This window comes from Budorcas taxicolor, chromosome 10, assembly GCF_023091745.1.
Source record: "Budorcas taxicolor isolate Tak-1 chromosome 10, Takin1.1, whole genome shotgun sequence".
In the NCBI taxonomy this organism is placed as follows: Eukaryota; Metazoa; Chordata; class Mammalia; order Artiodactyla; family Bovidae; genus Budorcas; species Budorcas taxicolor.
In genome coordinates this window covers 99,729,079-99,746,141 of record NC_068919.1, presented here as the reverse complement: position 1 = coordinate 99,746,141, position 17,063 = coordinate 99,729,079, and the positions used below count along the sequence as shown (strand labels likewise).

The following is a 17,063-nucleotide window of genomic DNA, read 5'->3' as shown; positions in this document are numbered from 1 at the left end:
TCCTCTTTCCTGCCTCAGATCCTTAGACCTACTCGGCAGAAGAATATATGTATGACGCCATTTTTGTAAAAAATAGGAAAAAAACTACAGCATATAAATTTTATGTATTGGTATGTTTACAGGAAAAAATGGAAGCAGTGACAGACTTTATTTTCTTGGGCTCATAAATCACTGTGAACAGTGACTGCAGCCGTGAAATTAAAAGATGCTCTCTGGAGAAAAGCTATGACAAACTTAGACAGCATATTAAACAGCAGAGATATCACTTTGCCAACAAAGGTCCATATAGTCAAAGCTATGGTGTTTCCAGCCATGTATGGACGTGACCATAAAGAAGGATGAGTGCCAGAGAATTGGCGCTTTGGAGCTGTGGTGCTGGAGAAGACTCTTGAGAGTCCCTTGGACTGCAAGGAGAACCAACCAGTCCATCCTAAAGGAGATCAGCCCTGAATGTTAGTGGAAGGACTTATGCTGGAGCTGCAACTCCAATACTTGGGCCACCTGATGCAAATAGCCAACCTACTGTAAAAGACCCTGATGCTGGGAAAGACTGAGGGCAGGAGGAGAAGGGGCAACGGCAGATGAGATCGTTGGATGGCATCATCAACTCAACGGACATGAGTTAAAGAACACTCAGGCAGATAGTGAAGGACAAAGGGGCCTGGCGGGCTGCAGTCCACGGAGTCACAGAGTTGGACACGACTGAGCAACTGAACAACAACGTTCACAGGTAGAAAGAGGCAGGCGTGGGCGATCATGGGCCAACGGCCAGCCCCAGCTGCCACAAGGGAGGCGGCATCACTTTCTTGCATGCACCTCTCTTCTAAGCCATAATTCTGGTTTTTCCTTCCCACAGTGAAAAAACCAGGAGAACAAGAATTCAGCGAATGTTCTCATTCTGGCTGTTTCTCAGCACACAGAGCGACACCATGAGACGAGCAGAGCCCCTCAGCACACGGAGCGACCAGCATGAAACCAACAGAGCCCCACAAACCCCTGTGTTTTCTGGTGCCAGTCCTCGCGGATGAGGTTGGAGGTGTGTATGACAACCCGGAGGCCTTCCTCGTACAGCAGAAGCATCATTTTCCTTTAAAAACAGAAAAGGAACAAGCAGTTAAGAGCACTCTCAAAGCACCTTAAGCGCAACAGGCAAGAGGCTCTCACATCACCCAGACTGCCAAAGCTACACTCTCCCTTTCCTCTACACATGCTCAAAGTCTGCTCAGGCGACAGGCGGAGAGCCACCTTCCAAAATGCCCGGAGCGCTGGATGGCTGAACGAACCTTTGCTCCATCCCGCCCACGTGGCCAGTCCTGGCACTGAAAACCCCTCCTGCCCCAGTCTGGCCCCTTACCATCTACTCTGCATCGCCCGTCACTATGAGGGACAAGAGCAACCTGCTCACTGTTTTCAGGGTCTGGGCACACCCTTGTGCTGCGCTGTGGCTACCTAGCGTTAGAGAAAAACCAAACAAAAGACGGCAACAGAACAAATGAGAAACTCAGGAGGACACTGCATATAGGTAAGTGCTGGTTCACGAAACTGGTTTCAGCGCTTATCAGCGTGGATGTGTGCAGCAGACTGAAATAAATGCATTTCCTGCTGTGGGTTGCAGCTTAAGTTTGACAGATGCTTCATTTTCAAGAGACTGATCTTTTCCTTCAGGCAAGGCTTTATTGGGGCCCCTACTACAGCAGAGGGGAGTTTCAATGAGCAACCACTGATCTTTCTCCACACTCCAGACATCAGACTTGTCACGAGCCTGAACCTGGGCTGGAGGTGAGTCTTGCCTTTCATCCTCCCTTGACTCAAATCAGCTCTTGAGATTCCTTTCTTTCAGATGGGGCTTCCCCAGTCATCCGACTACTTCTCTTAGTTGGATTCCAGGGAGGGGAGGGGGAACAGCACTCGCATAAGAGGTTCCCGTCTGAGGCTGGAAGGCCTAAGTGCCTCTGCCATCACTTGGAGGCCACCTGACCCCACGAGCCACTCTGCGTCCCTCAGCCTCAGTTCCTCACTTGCAACATGCAGGATCAATCCTCCGTTCACTTTACAGGCCTGCTGTGATAACGAAACGTAACACCCATTTTGCTTAACTTAAAGCGTTCCGTGCGGAGAAGGCAATGCCACCCACTCCAGTATTCCTGCCTGGAGAATCCCATGGACGGGGGAGCCTGGTGGGCTGCAGTCCATGGGGTCGCTAAGAGAGGGACACGACTGAGCGACTTCACTTTCACTTTTCACTTTCATGCACTGGAGAAGGAAATAACAACCCACTCCAGTGTTCTTGCCTGGAGAATCCCAGGGACGGGGGAGCCTGTTGGGCTGCCGTCTATGGGGTCGCACAGAGTCGGACACGACTGAAGCGACTTAGCGCCAGCAGCAGCAGCAAAGCGTTCCGTGTGTGCGTTCCCTCTATGCTTCAACGCCCTGCTTTACTTCATCATCTGCTATGAGATAATTCTCGGCCTCTTGATGGTTTTCTAATTATTTCAGGAACCTAAATTCTCTCCTCCACACCCAGCTAGACATTTACTCAAGGCAGTAACTCTGCTTTATTTCCACTGAGGCCAAAATGCTCCTTAATGTTTACTGATGTGAGTCAGTTTACACCTGGGGAAAAAAAGGACCCACTCAAAAAACCACCACCTGAATACTACTGAGATTGAATGGAGTTAGCATTAAAAACATACAAAAGCATATAAACAGAATAAGATTTAGCTCTTGCAAAAAAAAAAAAAAAATTTAATCTAAGCTGGCAAACAGTAAATTCATGCAAAGCTGGAGAAAGACAGCTGTTGAGACAATCTTCTTCCCACTTACGAGATGTGCTCCCTGAAACCTTGACAAATTTACATACACAGTCACCAAATTAGTAGCTAGTTGTAATTAACAGTAAGCCAGTTATGAATTCACGATGTAAGTTTTACAAATATTTCCATTAGTGCATCATTTACAGGGAAAATCACACACTGATGTCAGCGAATCCTATTAATCTGCACCGAGAACTGCTCTAAGGGGAGCCACGTTAATCTTTTCATAGGCCAAGTGGCGTGCCCTAAGAAGGTCAGAGTTAAAAACGGATAAAGACACACAGCATGAGGTCTCTCTGGAGGAATGCTGACCTGCATGTTATCTAGTGAGCTGTGTAGGCAGCAAAAGCAGCGTTTCCCACATGTGAAGCTGCTCCCTAACAGGGGAAAAAAGTTAATATCTGTGGAGCAGTTATTAAAAGACACTTGCTCCTTGGAAGGAAAACTGTGACAAACCTCGACAGTGTATTAAAAAGCAGAGACGTTATTTTGCCAACAAAGGTCCATATAGTCAAAGCTATGGTTTTTCCAGTAGTCAGGTATGGATATGAGAGCTGGACCATAAAGAAGGCTGAGCGCCGAAGAATTGATGCTTTGAACTGTGGTGTTGGCTAAGACTCTTGAGAGTCCCTTGGACTGCAAGGAGAACCAACCAGTCAATCCTAAAGGAGATCAGTCCTGAATATTCACTGGAAGGACTGATGCTGAAGCTGAAACTCCAATACTTTGGCCACCTGATGCGAAGAGCTGACTTATTGGAAAAGACCCTGATGCTGGGAAAGATCGAAGGTGGGAGGAGAAGGGGACGACAGAGGATAAGCAGGTGGGATGGTGTCACTGACTCAAAAGACATGAATTTGAGCAAACTCCAGGAGATAGTGGAGGACAGAGGAGCCTGGTGTGTTGCAGTCCATGAGGTTACAAAGAGTCAGACACAACTTCGTGACTGAACAACAGCAACCGGTGTGCCAGGCACCTAATGCAGCACGCTAACCCCAGCTACCCAGAGGCACGGCCATCCCCACTTCCTGACCAAGGGCAGACGCCGTGGCTGGGAGAGGCCGCGCGCACCATCCGGGGTCCCACGTGAACCAGAAGCAGCGCGTACTGGGGCCACACGTCTTGCACGCAGCCCTCCTTGGGCACGGCTTCCCCAGTGTGGGGTGGGCTGCAGCTACTTCACGTTTCTGGGCAGGGGCGGGCGAGGCTGGGTCAGGGCAGCCCAGGTGAGAGAGGGGACTGCATCCCGAGGGGAAGCGGGAGGCCTTGCTACCGCCTGGTGGGGCAGGAGGCCCAGCCTGGGCTCTGCGCCCTGCTACCAGCTGTATCTGATGCTTCTCCCCTCTGTGGATTCTCAGGGGCCTGAGAGGTGCCTTTGTTCCCAGCTCTGGGGGCCACCAAAAAGCCCGATGAGCTATGTCCCAGGATGGCAGGGCATCTGGGAAACACAGACAGAGCGCGTTCTCTGTCGCCAAGACGACCATGAGCTTCTGGAGGACGTGACTGCACCTGGTCACTTCCAGATCCTCCGCGACACAGGTGTGGGGAAGACCGCGACCCCAGAGACCCTGCGGAGTCACCGCAGCAGCCACACTCTGTTGGGGGGCCCACACATTTCCAGGAGCTGGAAGCCCTTCTGCCATTCCTAGTTCATGTCTGTCTGCCTCTCTCACCCAAAGGCTGAAAGCTGCAAGGACAGAATTCGGCCCATCTCAAACGCGTCATATCCCCTCGAGCTGGGCTTCAAGAGCATACTAGATATTTAATGAATAAGTTTTAGCACATTTTAAAGTGAGCAAGTGGAAGTAATCTCCAGACATGAGCTCAGTCTCCTACAAGATACTGGCGCTTAACAAGGTGCAAACTGCGCACGCTACGGGGGAGGGGTGGCTCTGCCGCCTCACTTCCCTGGCACTTGCCCCTCTGCACGAGGAGCCCTCCTGGGCTTAACCCACAACATGCCTGTGGTGGCGGGAAAGGAGGAGCGGGCTTCCAGAGTGTGCGTCTCTGGGGTGTGGGGGGGGGTATGTGTGGCCGGGGGGTGGACCACAGGAAGCAGACTTAGCGTTAGCAGTGAGGAGGCAACAAGTGAATTAGGGGGACCCCCTGGCGGCCCAGTGGTTAGGACGCACGCCCACCACAGGGGACACGGGTACTGCAGCCCACGTGGCCAAGATAAAAAAGATTCAAACTAAAAAAAGATAACATAAAAAACTTTAAAAAACAAAGTAAAAAAAAATAAAACACAAAGTCCACTGAGAACCTGAGTGAAAATGAGCAGGCCTAGTCCTGTCTCCAGCACTCACTGGCGGACAGTTGCCTCCTGACTCGGGGGCTCTAGTCCGTAAGATGCAGACAAAGGGCCAAGCGATTTTTTGGAAGAAAAAGAAAAGGAGAGCCCCACTGCCTCATCTGTTACTGCGTCAGGCCAAGGCCAGCCCAGCACTCAGTCCCTCCCGGCCCCAGGCTCTCCCAAGGCTACTTGGTAACACAGTTAAGTGTGCAGTGTGAACGTGCCCGAGAAAAGCTGACTGCCGGCTTGGAACGTGTGTCCCACGAAGGAGCCCAGCACTGCAGGCCTAGCGAACCAGGATCCACACGACTGACAGGGCTTGCTGAACGTATTTCCAAATCAGGAAGGTATTTAGGCTGAATTCCAGCTAAGGGTGGGGGACAAGGGTCCATCCAGTGGGACCCTTTCCGGACAGAATGTCGACCCAGGACAGCTGACTGCTGCCGCCCTCCAGCGTCTCCCGTGGAGAAGCCGCAGGAGCCCAAGACGCCTGTCCAGTCTATTCAGTGCTGTTTGTATCCTGGGCTGAAATTAGCCTTCTGTGAGCTCTATGCCATGTAAAGAACAATTGATTCCCCAGCGACATGGGTGCTTGAGATCCCTCTCAACAACCCTCAACCCCCCCATTACAGTAAGGCTACCAATTAGGCGCGGTCGGTAAACGTGGCAACGTCTACACAACAGTATCTAAGCCCAGAAGATGTGGGTGGATAGGCACCCTTTCACAAAGTTGCTCGCGGCTTTCTGCTCTGGCTCCTCTCTGAAATCAGACTGGCAAAATACAGCTTTAAGCTTACAAAGAAAATGATGAACGCATGCCCTCATTTTTGGCATAATATCAGGAAAACAGTGGTCACTACAAGACTTGGGCCAACACTTCCGCCCACGAGCTTCCTTGTTGCCTTAGGAACAGGAGGAACAGGTGCCCAAAGGGACAAGCCTGAAGCAGCAGACCTGTTTCCACTGCTGGCCCAGAAGCAAGACGAGGCTGTCACACTCAAGAGTGTGACACGTTTCAGATAAATCCGGTTTATAAAAACACAGAAAGGCAGGCAACCATGTCGTATTTTCTCAGCTAGAGAACCAGTTATGTACAAGAGCTCCATGAAAGTTTTAAGATGCAACCAGAACGGGGGTCAGGCTGGTACGTGTCCCGTAGGAAGAGAAAAGTTTCTCCCGCCTACGGCTTGCACCGCCTCAGACACCGCCCTAAGAGAATTTTCTGAGATGTCTTAAAAGCAGGGACAGGTACCAGTCTCTTAGGCTGACAGCTTCTTGCAAAATAGTTTTTCTTTTATTCACAGCACAGAGCTGACCTAACAATGTTCTATTTGCTGCAGCTTAGAATCTTACAAAAATCACAAGGCTTTCTTTACACCAGTGGAATCTTCAGGCATGTGATGGCCACGTCTACAGCCACTCAGGACCACGGACCACAACCTATCCCCACCTGCACACCCCCGGGGGGCTGTAGGGAAAGTCCTGAGCAGAGAGTGGAAAACCACATCACAGATACAACTGCCAGGCCCAGGCCAGTTCCACAGATCCAGACTTTCAGCTCCTGGTACTTGGTCTTAAGACTGTTAGGAAAAACTCCATCCCCTCTACTTCCTAACTTATAGCTTTCCCCTCAACAAAATCGTCACACGTGAGTCCCTTTTGAGAGTGACTTCTGAAGAGCATCATTCGATCTCTTAAACTCATATTCTTCCCCATTTCACAAAAATTGCTTACGTGTGATGTGTTCCAAACGCAATATCCAACTTTGCCTAGGATAAAAAAAGAGGTCAAGTCATTAAAAACAAACAAACAAACAAACCTCAACAATACCCATATTTATTTAAAACAAAATTAAGAGAGATTCAGGTCAATTTTTTTTAAAGTTTTTACTGCCCTCTAGTGGGCAAGCTCTTCATCACCAAGACAGCTTTTACAATAACAGCATCCAGTGAGGCTTATTTAAATACTTTTTTTTTAGTTACCTAGAATGATTCAATACATACTGCATTTTTAATTACAGTAATTAGAAGCGAGAAGCAGAATTTCTATAGTTGTCAGAAAACTAGTAAAAAAAAATGAGATTTTATGCAAAGTTTTAAAATCAGACATTTGGCTCATACAAGTACATCCAGTAAGTTTCCCAAGCATATTTTAAAGAAACACTGAAAGTGCTGGTGATATGGAGACACGATGATGCTAAAGCAAAAGTTTTCTTGTATTTTTGACACAGCAAGTGTTCAAAGTAAAGATAATACGTTATATCCATTTTCATGTTACAAAATGATAATTTTACAAACCAACTGGGGGATAGGCAAGGGAGTAAACATTTTATCTAACATCTGGTATTGCAAGACCTTAATTAAGCAGAATATGCCTCAAGATGAAAAAGTTAAATAGAGATGTCAAAAATGGCTTAGTAGCTAGGAATTCGGTGTATAGACAGAGAATTCGGTGTATAGACAAGCCCTTTCTTCACAGCTTTGTGTAACTTTGGAAAAATACTTGACTCGCTAAACCTGTCTTTCTCCTCTTTGAAATCACAGTATTGCTAAGAGATTCCGGGAGTTGTTAGGAACAAATCGGAAGAGTACACTTAAAATGGTTAGGAAAAGGAGCCGCATGGAGTAAGCGCTCTACAAACGGAAGCAAGTGCTACTGAAGTCGGAATGCACCCCGCCCGCCCTCTCCAGACGGCCCCGTCTGCCGGGGCAGCGACGGGAAGCTGGAGTACATGAGCGAGAAAGACACAGCCCGTCTTGGCGATGCTCATGGACAGGTGGCCGCGTTCACCACCCGCACAATCTCAGGGTCTGGAGTCTCACAGAGCAGCGTGCTGGCCTGGCTACGGAAGAGTGGGCAGGAAGGCGTAATTCATGTGCTTGTTGTTGTTGTTAATCGAAGAAGAGATGACCTGCAATCTTGTGTTAGTGTCAGGAGCGCAGCAAAGCGGTCCCGTTCTATACAGACACACGCATGTGTGTCTATTTGCTCTTTTGTGCACATATTCGTGCACAGTCCGTATGTGTGTGTATAGACACACTATCTCGGCCTTCACCCCACAGGTTGCAGAACACCAAGTATAGCTCCCTGTGCGACACAGTGGGCCCTTGCTGGTCCTCTAGTTTGTACGCAGTAGTCCCAGCGGTCATGTATGGGTGTGAGAGCTGGACCATAAAGAAGGCTGAGCGCCAAAGAACTAACTGATGCTTTTGAACTGTGCTGTTGGAGAAGGCTCTTGAGGGTCCCTTGAACTGCAAGGAGATCAAACCAGTCCATCCTAAAGGAAATCAGTCCCGAATATTCATTGGAAGGACTGATGCTGAAGCTCCAATACTTTGGTCACCTGATGCAAAGAACTGACTCACTGGAAAAGACCCTGATGCTGGGAGAGATTGAAGGCGGGAGAAGAAGGGGATGACAGAGGATGAGATGGTTGGATGGCATCACCGACTCAATGGACATGAGTCTGAGTAAGCTCCAGGAATCTGTGATGGACAGGGAGGCCTGGTATGCTGCAGTCCATGGGGTCGCAAAGAGTCAGACACGACTGAGCGACTGAACTGAACACAGGTTTGGAAGACAGGGCTTGTTCTGCCCTCTAGTGGCTTCCTTGAAGCACGCTACCAAGTCTCCTAAACGTCAGCCCCTGTGAAAAAACACTTTGTATTTCCACCGATTTTATTGCTGGTTGTCAGGATCCTGTGTCATCTCGTTTCTGCCCGCTGTAAGTGCTGTCCTACTTCAGGCTGACCTCTGCTGTCTTTGGAGACAAACACAAAGCAGATTTTAGGCAGCTGCTAATCAAAGGAGGGTCTTGTGCAGAAGGTGAGCCTAAACAGGATGGTTAAAGAGATGGAATGATTTAAAACGCCAACTACATAAAGTACAGTGAGTTAAATCACAGGAAAAATGTTGTGAGATGGGTTTAAAATTGATCAGATTGAGATTTCTCACTGTTTTTATCTTTAAAATAAAACACATACACACACAGTTAGTATTCTACAGCTGAAGAATGAGTGATGACGCTTCTGAACTGAGGTGTTGGAGAAGACTCTTGAGAGTACCTTGGCCTGCAAGGAGATCCAACCAGTCCATCCTAAAGGAGATCAGTCCTGGGTGTTCACTGGAAGGACTGATGTTGAAGCTGAAACTCCAACACTTTGGCCACCTCATGTGAAGAGCTGATTTGAAAAGACCCTGATGCTGGGAAAGATTGAGGGCAGGAGGAGAAGGGGACAACAGAGGATGAGATGGCTGGATGGCATCACCAACTCGATGGACATGGGTTTGGGTGGACTCTGGAAGTTGGTGATGGACAGGGAGGCCTGGCATGCTGCGGCTCATGGGGTTGCAAAGAGTTGGACACGACTGATAAAATACCTGGGAGCTGGAATTCTTTAATCTTGTATGAATGGAAGAAAAAGGACATCAGAAAGTAAATGGAAAATAAAAAGAATCAGGTTCTATGTAATTTACCTTGTCTGTAATCCAAGGGCAGAAATCCTGAGTCAACTGCACTAAGCTATTGCCCAGGAGAGAAAAGCGCCATGACGGATTCATTTGTCAAGCTGCTCAGGAATGGACTGGCCTGCCTGCTCCAACAGGAAAAGGTGCACACCCACCAGCCACTTCAGATCCACCACAGGAAGGAAATCATCAGCATCGCTTAACTCCTCGCTACCCCTGCTCCTTACACCAAATGCCACATATAAAAGGACCCCTTCAGACGTGGAGTCTGAAACAGTGAGTCTGAAGGAAACTCCAAGACTCACGCATCGGCCACACTGTATCCCATGTGCTGACTGGAAAGTATCAGGACAAAACTGAGGTCAAGAGGAGAAGAGGGCAACAGAGGACGAGATGGTTGGCTGGCATCAGGTCTGAGCTAACTCTGGGAAACAGTGAAGGACAGGGAAGCCTGGCGTGCTGCAGTCCATGGGGTGGCAAAGAGCTGGACATGACTGAGCGACTCAGCAATGCCGACGACAGGAAAAAAGCTGGGCAACAGCCTTCTCTCTGTCTCCTTCCTGCTCGGGTCCCAGGAAACCAAGCCTGCTATGAGGCCAGTGACTGCCCCTCATGGGACTGGGACCACATGCCCTGTGCAGCTCGCAAGGTAGTTTCTAAGGCTGGGCTTCAATCTACGTCTCTCCGGTATTAAGTGATTCTTGTGAAAAAGAACCAAGGGCAGGACATCCAGGTGGTCCAGTGCTTAAGACTTTGCCTTCCAAAGAAGGGAGTGTGGGTTTGATCCCCATTTGGAGAGCTAAGATCTCATTGAGCTTCGCTGCCTAAAAACACAGAACATCAACAACAGAAGCGATATTGTAACAAATTCAAAAGACTTCAAAAATGGTCCATTCTTAAAAAAAAAGTCTTTAAAAAGGATCCAAGGGCTGTGGGTAAAATGCCAATGGCAGCTAATATAAGTCAGGCAGGTGGTCACACTAAAAACTACCACTGTGAAGCTGCCCTCACAGACACTGCCACTGAACTGACTCCAGGGAACCTGCTCCCCGCAGAAACCCCTGCTCCCCGAGGGCCATGGACGAAGCAGATGCCAACCAGCGGACTGGCAACTCGGGGAAGCAGGGGGACCCTTGACGCACCAGGTGCAGTGACGAAAGCAAGTGCTGGAACCTGGCTGAGAAAACTCGAAGACGAAGCAGACGACTTCAAACCCGAGAACCTCTGCCACCGATGGGGTCGTGTGACTCCAGAGGGGAAAGCGAGGACCAGGGCGGAAGGCAGGGAAGAAGGTCGTGTCACCGCAGCCAGCCACAGCGCCCAGATGCCTGGTGACATGTTGTGTGAAGGCTTTTTTTTTTTGAGATTAACATTTAAATCAATGAACTGGAGCAGACTGCAGGACACAGTGGAAGACAGAGGAGCCTGGCACGCTACAGTCCCTGGGTCACGAAGAGTCAGACACAACTTAGTGACTGAACAACAACATTTAAAGGAGTGCGCTGTAAGGAAAGGAGATTACCCTCCAGAATGTCTGTGAGCCTCAGTCAGTCGGTTGAAGTTGTTAAGAGAAAAAAAAAAAAAAAAGACTGGTTCCCACAAGGAAGGGGAATCAGTCTCTAGTCAGTCTTTGGACCCAAACCGTAACATCAAGCTTCTCAAAGTGGCCAATGCTGGACTTGCCAGCCCACACAATCACGTGAGCCAGCTCTTCTAAAGTCAGTGTCTCTGCAAATTCAAACACACACACGTACAACCTACCGGGTTCTGTTTCTCTGGAGACCCTAATTACAGAGAAATTCGGTCAACATAGAGAAAAAGCTTTCAACCATGAGGGCTACCCACGAATAGGACAGGCGACCTCAGGAAGTATTTAAGCCAAAGCTAGACAGAAGTCTGTTGGTGATGCTGGAGAGAGGATTCCTGCATTAGGAGGGTGGACACACTGAAGGTCCAACTTCCTCCCAGCTCTCAGCCCAAGCATGATCTCGAATGGCAATAAGCAGCTTACCTGGCAGAGGGTGACATTCCCGTAAGGCTTCGCCTCCGCCAGGAGGTGAGCCTTTGCTTCCCGTTTGTCACCATGCACAAGCAGGACTGGTTTCTTCCTGAAAGGAGATCACAGGTATTTGAAATCCTTCATTCACGAAGCTGGTCTGGTGCCCCGTGAAAGAGCGCTGACCACCGACGTGGGTGTCCGGCCTGTGTGGTGACGGAGTGCAGGGCCAGCTCAGGGCAAGTGATCAGTTAACCTTTGCTAAGTGGTTACCTTCATAAGGGGGGCCCATGGCCTGATCCTGAATCTCTGCAGTGACCAGAGGGGCTGGGACTATCCTAGGTCCTTGAGTAATTATCTTCTTTGGTCCAAAAGGACACATCATCAACTCTGTCATTAGATTAACAGATACACACTTAGTGTTGTTAAGCGTGATGCTCTTTTCTTTCCCTTGTTTTGGACCAAACAGTAGGTCACTTCCTCACTAGCCATCCCTTCATTGAACACCTACTGTGAGTGAGGCCAGCACCACCTGCCCAGGATACAAGAGTGAAAGGGCCCAGGTCCACGCATGCAGATTCACTAGGAGGTAGTTATATTTCAGTGAAACAGAGCCCAATGTGAATCAAAAATGCCCTATTTTTTAATTCTAAAGGACAATATAAAAATATTCTGCAGGAGTACTGTGTACAGTAGCCGAGATGTGGGAGCAACCTACATGTCCATCGACAGAGTGGATAAAGAAGGTGTGGTACATGTATACAGTGGGCTATTACTCAGCCACGAAAAAGGGTTAATAATGTCACTGGCAGCAACACGGATGGACCTAGAGAGAGTCGTGCTGCGTGAGAAAGCCCGAGGAGGAGAGATAGAGTATGACATCCTTACATGTGGAATCTAAAAGGAAACGATACAGATGAACTCACTTACACAACAGAAAGAGACTCACAGACTCAGAAAAGGAGCTGACAGTTGCTGGAGGCAGGGATGGGGTAGTTAGGGAGCTTGGCAAGGTCATACACACACTGCAATATCCAACACGGATAACAATGACCGACTGTGTAGCAATGCTGTGTGTCAGCCTGGATGGGACGCCAGTTTGGGGGAGAATGGATACATGTTTATGTCTGGCTGAGTCCCTTCACTGCTCACCTGAAACTACCACAACATTATTAGTTGGCTATACCCCAATACAAAATCAGAAGTTTAAAGTTTGAAAAAAAAAATCTGCAGTAACAGATTAACAAGGCTTTTAAGAGAACCATGATCTACTCTGGTTAATCTGAAGTGAGATAATCCTTAGAAGTCAATATATTTTAAAAGCTCGCCCAACAAAACAAAATTTTTTTCTCCAACAAGCAATCAAGTAAGATGAACAACCTCCACGGTCATCAGGCATGTGCAGAGCGATGCTCTGTCACACATGAAGGGACCACACTCCACTAAACAGAAACGTGACAGAAAGCACTCCCCCGAGACTAACCCTAACCCCAACAGCTTCATGCTAGCACGTTCAGGAAAACAAAGAAACACATCTTCTCAGGTGCTTTCTATCTGGAACAGATTTTCTGTTTTGCAACAGCAAAAAGAGTACAGAGAATAATGTAATAGATAATCATGGCTCTACTGCCCAGAAACTGTGTTATCAGATCATCAGTTTAACAAAAAAAAAAAAAGATTAAACATTACTGACAAAAACGGTAGTCTTCATTAATCACTTCAAATTGGCATGTGCGGGCTCAGTTGAGTCTGACTCTGCGACCCCACGGACTGTAGCCTGCCAGGAACCTCTGTCCATGGGATTCTCCAGGCAAGAATACTGGAGTGGGCTGCCATTTCCTCCTCCAGGGGATCGTCCTGACCCAGGGCCTGAACTGGCCTCGCCTGCACTGGGAGGCAGGTTCTTTCACTGAACCATCAGGGAAGCCTCGCTTCAAATCTATTAGTGTTCAAAAACTGTCACAAAAAGGCTGCATGATGGGTAATTTTGCATGTCAACTTCACGGGGCGAAGAGTGCCCAGATAAGACATTGTTTCTGAGTGTGTCTGCAAGGGCGTCTCTGGATACGATGCGCATTTGACCTGGTGGCTCAGGAAAGCAGGCCACCCTCCCTAGTGTGAGCAGGCGTCATCCCGTCCTCTGAGCAGCTTGGAGAGATTTTCTCTCAGATCTGTGGGCAGGTGTGCTCGGGTGTGTCCAACTCTTTGCAACCCTGTGGACTGCAGCCCGCCAGGCTCCTCTGTCCGTGGAATTTTCCAGGCAAGACTACTGCAGCCAGTAGCCACTTCCTTCTCCACCGCCTCTTCCTGACCAAGGACTGACCCCGAGCCTCCCGCCCTGCAGGTGGATCCGCTACCACTGAACCACCTGCGAAGCCCTGGTTCAAGTCACTGTTATTTTCGTTTTTCCGTTACATGCAGCTACGACTGATCTTGCACGTTGCCGCTTTGAGTGTCAAAGCTGCTTGGGAAATTCCAGCATTTCTGTCTACAGATCTTCCCCGGTGGCTCAGATGGTGAAGAATCTGTCTGCAACACAGGAGACCAGGGTTCAATCCCTGGGTGGAGATCCCCTGGAGAAGGGCATGATAACCCACTCCACTGTTCCTGCCTGGAGAATAACATGGGCAGAGGAGCCTGGTGGGCTACAGCCCATGGGGTCACACAGAGTCGGGCACGCACGCACGCACGCACACGCTCTTAACAATGAAAGTTCACACAGTCCGATGTGTTCCATGCAGCATGGACTTTGAGGATCCTGACGACCATTCTCCTGCCTGTGTATCCCTCCACTTTACTTGCTGCCTCGCGATTCTGCCAAGTGGATGTACTGGAAACGGGACGGGGGCACGTCGCCATGCAATGGGATCTCTATTTGGTCTGCACTGCCTACCACCTCCATATCTGCATCACGGAAGGCCCTATGACTCCAGCATTAACTTCTGAGCTACAGGAACAATCACCTGTGAAATGAGAGAGACTCAAACCAAAAAAACAAAACAACCAGCATCAAACTGCTAGGTGAGGTGCAGGCTTACTGTCAAGAACACAGGTAGCAATGACCTTTTCCTTCCTATGAGCATTGGACCTAAAAGTCTTTTATTCAGGTTGAAATTTGTCCTACCCTACTTCTGGACAGAACAGAGGGACATGCTAAAATCTGTATTAAGAAGGCTTGTGATTATTTTAGAATAGATAAAAAAAAAAAAGAGGCTGCTTTCCCATTGTAATAATGTTATAAAGATTTCAATAGTTTCAAAAGAAATTTTCAAAGAAAGATGGACAGCAGGTGCTTGAGAAACACAGATCTTGTGTATTCAAGCTCCATTAATTAGAGTTTTGACATCATCCATCATTCTGCAGAACTCACCTGAACTCTGGTGGATACTGTCTTACGAGCCAGTCCACGTCAAAGCAGTAGTTAAACTAGATGGAAGGAAAGAAAAGACACCATGGGCAATTCAGAAAAGCAGTTCCTAAGGAGAACTGTCTAGTTACTGAACTGAAAGGGACTCTAAACTACACAGTGTGATTTGTAAGCCTGGACCACTACGCTGCAATACTCACAAAGCTGAAACACTCGCGGAGGGGAATACATGGCTTAAGGTTCTGAGTCAGCGGGGGAGTGCCTGAGAAAACAGAAAACTATCTCTGCACTTTCGCAGCATTTGTATTTGGCTGGTCAAAAAGTGACTTTGGGTTTTTCCATAATGTAACGAAGGGGCTTCCCTAGTGGCTCAGATGGTAAACAAACTGCATGCAATGCCAGAGACCCTGGGCTGAGAAGATCCCCTGGAGAAGGGGAATCTCTCAGTTGCAATGTGTGCAATCTATTGAGTTAGGTTTCTAAACAGGTGTCTGGAATTGGACATTCACTACAGGCTTACGACATACATCAGACTACAAGTTCTGGACCAGACTCACCTGTGGGTGTCCTCCCCATGCCTGGGTAATCCCTGGCCCCTCTCCTGAAGCTAACGACTCATCCTAGCCGGGAGAAGACACACAAATTCACCCCATGTTCCAGCTAGAGACCAGGATTTCTGCTGCCGAGGAGAACGTGAAGCTCACAGGAAGCCCTGCTTCTTTAGGGCCAAGGCCTTGCTCATCTGCTGGAGAGCCTGGCACCGTAAGGTGATTCATCAACACGAAGGGGCCAGGCCTGTCAGGAAGGTGCAGTGAAGCATGCAGACACACCTACACACATTACTTTTCCTGGCTTCTCTTTGGAGGGTGTAGGAAATTTCTCATTTATTTCTCTAACTCAAATCAAACTTGATGTGGCCCTCACCTCTCTACCCACACCTCCAGGAGCTGCACCAGAGTCCCGTGAGACTATCAGTGTGCCAGAGAGAAGTCCCCCGCCGTGGAATTTCCAGGATGACTCCCTGGCCAGTCAGGAAACCGAGTCGGAAGCCCTGGTGAGTGTGCATCCACGTTCCAGGCTGATGGATCCCACACCCGTGGTGCTGGGCGCTGGCCTCCAGCAAGGTACCGTCTTGGGGACCCTGCGCGGGGCTGACCCACGGGGCCCCCTGCTCGTTTTCCTCCTGAGTGGTTTCTGTGTCCCCCTCCCATCCAAAGACCAAACTGGAAACTCACCTGAGCTGAAGAAACAAGTGTCCCAAAGAGAGGAGATAAAATATCTGAGGAGACAAAACATCAAATTCATATTTTTGATAAAAATTACCTAATAATGACCACAACTGACTTCTTAAACAGTCACTGATGAGCAGAATTTGGCTTAGAAAAAGGTGCACTGAAGAGTTACTATGAGGCTAGACTTTAATGTTCCAGAAAATTCAAGAGAAAATTTCCCCGGGCTGATAATATTTATTATGTATCACTATTATTTAACCGAACATAATGGGAAAAAACTCAAGATCTATAACGTTAGAACTGGATGACGAGTCAATTTTAGAAACTGTCAGCGAGAACGATAACGACACACATCCTCCCTTTCTCCAAATCTCTTATTAATTAGAAAACTTTTCTTCTTCTGTTTTCGGGCTGCACGTGACTTGTGGGATCTTAGTTCCCTGATCGGGGACTGAACCCATGCCCTGCAGCGGAGGCAGTGTCTTAGCCACTGGACCAGCAGGGGAGGGAAGCTCTGGAAGCACCTGTCTTAAAGGGAGAGCTGAACAATCAAAAAGAAATCACGGTATGTTGTTTCCCCATTTCCGCCCACTGCAGCCCCTCTTTCTACCTTTCTGAATTATCTGAAGTTCCTCTTCCTCCACGAGATCCTCTAAAGAACCTACAATTATGGCCTTTGCTGGTGTGGGAAACCTTAGGAGCATGCATTTCATGCCAGAATGAAAGCGCAAGTCACTCAGCTGTGTCCAACTCTGCAACCCAGGCCAGAATTCTCCAGGCCAGAACACTGGGGAGGGCGGCACCCACCCTTCTCCAGGGAATATTCCCAACCCAGGGACAGAGCCCCGGTCTCCCACTCTGCAGGTGGATTCTTTACCAGCTGACCCACAAGGGC

The 17,063-nt window shown here is 48.6% G+C and overlaps 1 protein-coding gene across 7 annotated transcripts in view; it reads right to left on the bottom strand.

Moving 5' to 3' along the window:
* TDP1 (tyrosyl-DNA phosphodiesterase 1) overlaps positions 1-17,063 on the bottom strand; it is a 70,909-nt gene that overhangs the window by 48,127 nt on the left and 5,719 nt on the right. For 3 of the 7 annotated variants that reach the window (XM_052646702.1, XM_052646705.1, XM_052646706.1), the window contains exons 3-8: positions 16,172-16,215; positions 15,494-15,556; positions 14,940-14,995; positions 11,585-11,681; positions 6,841-6,875; positions 995-1,087 (exon numbers count right to left, since the gene is read on the bottom strand). In XM_052646702.1, the coding sequence (XP_052502662.1) occupies positions 995-1,087; positions 6,841-6,875; positions 11,585-11,681; positions 14,940-14,995; positions 15,494-15,556; positions 16,172-16,215 (388 nt within the window). The remainder of the gene's footprint in view (positions 1-994; positions 1,088-6,840; positions 6,876-11,584; positions 11,682-14,939; positions 14,996-15,493; positions 15,557-16,171; positions 16,216-17,063) is intronic. The other 4 variants (XM_052646703.1, XM_052646707.1, XM_052646708.1 and 1 more) reach the window with 2 other exon arrangements.